Here is a 6,618-nt window from a genome sequence, read left to right on the forward strand (position 1 = left end):
TAGATATTGGAGGACATGCTGAAGCATGTATATTGGACTTTGAAGGGTCCAGGAATGAATATTTGCCTCTAATAGAGTTTTCCTACAATGATAGCTACTAATTGACTATTAGAGTGGCACCTTATGAGATGTTGTGTGGTAGGAAGTGTAGATCGTCCATTCACTAGGATGAGATGGGTGAGAAAAAATATTTGGGTCCTGAGGTAGTTCAGAGGACCAGTGAGGCAATTGAAAAGATTAGAGCTCAGATGCTCACTTCTCAGAGTAGACAGAAAAGTTATGTTGATCTAAAATGCATGAATGTGAAGTTCCAAGTGGGAGACTATGTCTTCCTTAAGGTTTCACTGTGGGAATGAGTAAAGAAATTTGGGAAAAATGGCAAGTTGAGCCCTATATTTGTAGGATCGTTTGAAATCCTAGAGAGGATCGGTTAGGTGGCCTATAGATTGGTCTTACCTCCGGCATTGTCGGTCGTATATAATGTAATTCATATTTCCATAATGAGGAAACATGTATTAAATAAGACTCATGTGTTGAGATATGAGGATCTGGAACTGGAGGTAGGGTTTGTTGGAAAAACTCATTGCAGGATCTTTATTTATTTTCATGCAATTTACATATTATCAAACAAACATGCAAATTCCTAGAACATGCTCCTATGAAATTGATACAAATACAAAGTAAAGTAAGAACTTACATTACGCAGCGGAACTGGAACAACTCCATCATTCAATCTCTCTAACCCTTGATTCCTTTCTGTAGAAGAGTATTATCAAGAGATTGAACAAGATCAGCAACACAGTCTTCCTCACCAAGCCTTTGATCAACCTAGAACTAGTGTGGGCTGGTTCTCAACATATGAGATAGAGATCTTGAAGAGAAGAAGAAGAGAGAGTGGCCAAGAAAGGTTAGACTGTCTAGGTTTTCACTTACCCAAATCAACTGAGACTCACTTGCTTCTGAAAACCCTAGATATCATATTCCTTATATAGGCAACTTAATGTGATTTATTTAAATTTAAATTAATTAAAAATAATAAACAAAAATAAATGCCTTGGGCTGCCATAAATAGACTTGGGCCCAATCTCTTTGTTTTGAATTTAAATCCCAACTGGGCCTAAATTCAAAACCTTTTATTTATTTTTTAATTAATTAATTAAATCCTTATTCAAATTAACTAATTATAATTTGAAACTTGATTTAATATTATTTATTTATATTGATACCAATTTATCAATATTAATAAATTTACCCAAAGATTCTCTTTTATTCTCTAAATCTCATATCTCTATAAATTTTCCAAAATTGACCTAGTCAACTTTAAAAATCCTAATTGATAATTAAATCAATTAATTGAGACATTCTAGATGATTTACTCAAAGGTGATGCGGGGACCATGGATCCATGAAATCAAGCTCCAACAAGTTACCGTGAATTTATTTACGAATAATTTCACTACCTTATTAATTCCCCGTGACTCCACTTTAGACTCGGAATTGAACTCTTGAATTCATAGAACGTATTTTCAAAACCATAAATACGTTATCCATTGTTATAACCATTACAATCAGTGAATCCTCTATCGATGACTTACTAACGAGCTGGGTGCATATTACCGTTTTACCCCTCATCAATATTTCATCCTTAACTCCCACTAAGTTCCTTATAAATGATATTTCCGTGAACTTAATCACAGAAATGAGATCTCAATCATTTAACCTTTTGAACAAAGCAATTAAGGAAATCATCTTTTCACTTCTCATACAGAAGTTATAGATTTCGTATCTATAAATAATACTCCCACTCAATTACACTAATAAATCTCCAAGATGTAAGTATGGGCTAGACCGTAGGGTAAGCTGGTAACGAACAAGTCAAAAGATTTAAATAATATAATTAGCAGAATATTATCACTCAGAATTAAGATCGGCTTAATATATGGTCAACATTGTGACATTGATTAGATTTAATAACAACGATACTTATTTATCAATCAATAATCAATATCGGTCCTAGTCCGATGTAACTAAATACATCCGATCTTATCTACTTGGTCGATGCCTCGAACAAGACATCACACCTTGAATGTGTAAGTAGATCATATCGTAGATTGCCTAATCAGTGAAAATCCAATGCACTGATCTAATCTTAGGACTCGTTCTTTTGAACATATAATTACAACTATAATCCACTGTGACCTAGTCACTATAATTGTAACTATCCATATGTTCGGGATTTTATAAATGATTGTATTATTTCAATAATCATGTAATAAAACAAGCAAGCAACATGGTTGTCAAACTAAATGATTTCTACTACTTTTATTGATAATATGAAATCATGCTACATGTCCGACATGGTTTTATAAGGGCATAAAACCCAACAGGGTTATCCTGTGAGGAATAGCCAGTTCATATTTTAGCAGGAAGGACAAGGTCCTGAGGAACAAAACCATATGGATTTTAGCAGGGGTTAATAAGAGAGTTGAAAAGCATGATAAAGACTTTCCAACTCTAATAACCCTTATTTATAGTCTAGGAACCGTCATTAGGTTTAACGAATAGGAAACAACCTTTTAAACACACATTTTTTAGCCAAAACGCACATTAATTTAATGTATCAGGCAACATGTCTCCATCTAATAGGCGACATGTCGCCTGTCGTAGCCATTAAAGTTTTTACCGGCTACAGGCAACATGTCGCCATATACAATGCAACATGCCGCCATCCCTATTCCCAAGGTGTCCAAAAACGCCTTTAAACTAATATCACCAAAATTTTAAGGTAAGCTTAGATATCTCATTGTATCATTTTAGACCCACAAAAGTGTCAATAATAGATGCCTACAATAACAACTCATATTTTAACTCTATCTTAAGTGAAACCGTTAAATTTTTTTGAACTACATTGTGTAAACAACTTAACCATTATATTTAGGGGTTTTTCATTAATATATATATATATGTTTTTTTTACTTTTTTACAGCCCCTAATTTATTTTTTCTTCAAAAATACGATTTTCAAAATTTTTTATTTACAAAAAATACGGTGTCAAAAAAATAACTAAAAAATAACAATTTGACATCTAAAAGTTGACCCATTGCATACTGACATGTTTTAAAAAAATAAAAATATATCTGAAAACAACTATACATAAACTTAAACGACACAAAAACAACATAAACCTAAACAACTAAAAAACAAAACAAAAGACTAAAGCACATGAAAAACGGTAAAAAAAAAAGTACAAAATTATCTTAAAATCGTAAAATTGAAAAGAATTTTTTTTTTCAGTATGTAAAAATATAATTTTTTTAGCAAAATTAAGTGTATTATATAAATCTCTCTTATATTTAACCAATCTGAAAATACACAGTGGCTAATAATACAAAACCTTACTTGCTAAATGAGGAATGGCATCCTTTACTTAATAAGGAAGAGTGGAATGTCAACTTTTGCCAATTAAATATTATGTATTGGTAATAATTTATTTATTATAAAATATTTTTAACATTTTTTATCAATTAATAAGTAAATTTTAAAAGTAAAAGAATGGTGTAATTAAGCTGCCAAGATCAATATCTAAAATATTTCTTCTGATAGGCTGCGTTGATTTAAGAGAAGTCTCTTAAATTAAATAAAAAGTAACAACTCATTTAATATATTAATTATAAGTAACATATCATATTGTGTACTAGTTTATAATAATAATAAAAACAAACTAGTTGACGAGATTCTCTTATTCAAAATTATTACTGAAAAAATAGATACTCAAAATAAAATAAAATCTCCAGGATCTCAAGAGTACGTAGTTGATAAAATTACATAAAAATCACATAGAACAAGAATAAATAAGAACATTCCATCTAAATCAATAACAGTAATGATGACACTCAGACAAAATCACATAGGTTTAAGGAGTTCATCGGTTCCCTCCTTGATCAAGTTCCACGCGGCAATGACATGGCACTCTTCTGTAAGCGTGGCTCCCACAGCAAATCTCAGCATATATATCCCACCCACTATAGTGTGCGACATGAAAATCTTTCCTGACGAGTTGACCCAATCAAGAAGCTTTCGGTTCAGCAACTCGGTATAACTAGAGTCGTCTTGCGGATTCGGGTTCAGCCTGAAGCACACTAATGCAAACAGTCTCGGCACCACAACCTCAAATCTTGGGTCGGCCTTTACAAACGACTCGAACTCTTCCGCCATCCGAACATCGGACCGGATATGATTCTGAAGATTCTCAACGCCGTAGCTACGTAGCACAACCCATAACCGAATCGAGTTGAACCTCCGAGACGTACCAAGCTGCCAGTCTTTGAATTCCACCACTGATTTAGACTCGCTGCATTCGTTTTTCAAGTACTCGGGTGTAACGCTCAGTGATTTCACCAACAAATCGGACCGCTTAACCCACAAGCAACAGCAGCCCAGGCAACTGAGAAGCCACTTGTGCGGGTTCATACTCAGTGAGTCAACGCGCTCGATCCCGTTTAAGTAGTGTCTGAACTCAGGACAAATGCATGCGCTTCCGGCATACGCGGCATCCACGTGGAACCACATCCCATACTCTGTCGCTACGTCGGCTAGCGCCTCTAGTGGATCGACGGTGGTGGTAGAAGTTGTCCCCACAGTCCCGCACAGATAAAGCGGGACCAATCCTTTCGCCACATCATTCTCCACGACATTTCGGAGCTTCACAGGGCACGTGGAGAAACCTCCTTCGATGTTGGTGGGGATTAATCTTATATTACTGGGGTGTATTCCCACAGCCTTGGACACTTTCTCAAAGGTCGAATGGGTCTGATCGGAGCCGTATACGACGAGCTTTAGCATGTTCTCCGTGCCGATTTTCTCAAGCACTCGATCTCGTGCTGCATTGAGGGTAAGAAGGATTGCGTCGCTAGTTGTGTTCTGAATGACTCCGCCGCCCGTACTGGAGAAGAGGAAAGCTTTTGGAAGACCGATCATGTTGGCCAGCCAGTCCATGACGACCATCTCGAGCTCGGTCATGGCCGGAGATGCCTGCCAGTTAAATCCTGCCCCATTGAAACTAGTGCATAGCATTTCTCCGAGGAAGGCTGCGGTGCTGATATTCAGTGGAAAGAATGCGAAAAAGTTTGGACTTTGCCAATGGGTCATGCCGGGGATTATGAGACTGTTAATGTCCTTGAAAATAGCTTCGAGAGGCTCTGGTCCGGATGGAGCAGTTTGGGGCAGCTGGTTACGGATAAATCCGGGTTCGACTTGGCTGAGAACTGGGTACGACTCAATTTGTGTGTAATAGTTGGCTATGAAGTCGACTATCTTGTGGGCTTGTTTACGAAATTCTTCTGGGTTGAAGGGGTTGAAATCACTGAGTGGGGAAGTAGGCTTGCCATTTGAGCTGAACAAGTCGAGGCTACCCATTTCAAATATTGTAATGGCAAAACGTAAGTAGAATTTAAGGAGAGATTATTAACTGAGATTGAAATTTATTTGAGAGAGAGAGAGAGAGAGAAAATTAGCGAAGCTTGAATTGAAAGTGTGAAGTGCAAAAGGGATTTTATAAGGGAGGGGCGGAGTACTATTCAAGTGCTGATTATATTCAGTAGTGACATGGTCTTGGCTAGCTACAAAATAAACAAAATATTTATTGAATTATATGAGTAATGATATATACATCCCAATACCGAACATGTGAAACTACTCTTTTAAAAAACAACAGTACCAAACTAGTATAATATTTTTTTTCAACACATATCATTATTCATATTTATTTTATTACGTGTATCTATTTGCATTCATCATTCTTTGTATTTTTCATATTAACTACTTTTTTTGTTAAGTATATTAAATATTCATATAATTTAATGAGTAATGATATCACACTTAAAATATGTACTTAAATATTACATAACGTGATACTACTTTTAAAATAGTGAGTTTCATTTTTTTATAAATGTGAACGACTAAGCTAAACAGCTAGTATGTAATGTTTATGTATATATTTTGGTTGCACGTATCATTAGGGATGTACAAAAAAACTATTGATTCGCCCCACCTGCCCATCCCATCAAAATTCGCCCGCTTTAAACTTTTTTTTTTTTTATAAGTTTGAAAGCGGGCAGATTTTTCATATGAGTAAAGGTGATATAAGTTTAAACTTTATAGTTTACAATTTTTTATTTTTTTTAAATATCATAAGTTTATAATTTTGAACTTTAAATCAACTCAACGCACTCAAAAAATCGCATAAATCCATCCATGAAAAAGTCATTCAAACTACACACTTGTTAGGCACTTATGAGTTGCATTTTTCTAAAACCGCCAAAAAAACAAACCCACACAGACTATCCAATCCGCTTGTCGGGTGCCCCTATATATAGTTAGTCTAATTTAATGAGCATTAATGGAGCAGCTAGTGTGTAATGTTTATGTATATATTTTGGTTGCACGTATCATTAGGGATGCACAAAAAAACTATTGATTCGCCCCACCTGCCCATCCTATCAAAATTCACCCGCTTTAAACTTTTTTTTTTATTATAAGTTTGAAAGCGGGCAGATTTTTCATATGAGTAAAGGTGATATAAGTTTAAACTTGTACGTCCTTCTTTTAGTAGTGTTAGGTA

The 6,618-nt window shown here is 35.1% G+C and overlaps 1 protein-coding gene across 1 annotated transcript; it reads right to left on the reverse strand.

The window, feature by feature from the left end:
* Nucleotides 1-3,721: 3,721 nt before the first annotated feature.
* Nucleotides 3,722-5,661, reverse strand: LOC133817677 (tryptophan decarboxylase TDC2-like). The gene has a single exon (XM_062250256.1). It carries the CDS (start codon nucleotides 5,412-5,414, stop codon nucleotides 3,903-3,905), a length of 1,512 nt encoding a protein of 503 aa, XP_062106240.1. The 5' UTR covers nucleotides 5,415-5,661; the 3' UTR covers nucleotides 3,722-3,902.
* Nucleotides 5,662-6,618: the final 957 nt, after the last annotated feature.

The sequence above is a fragment of the Humulus lupulus genome, chromosome 2 (assembly GCF_963169125.1).
Source record: "Humulus lupulus chromosome 2, drHumLupu1.1, whole genome shotgun sequence".
NCBI lineage: Eukaryota > Viridiplantae > Streptophyta > Magnoliopsida > Rosales > Cannabaceae > Humulus > Humulus lupulus.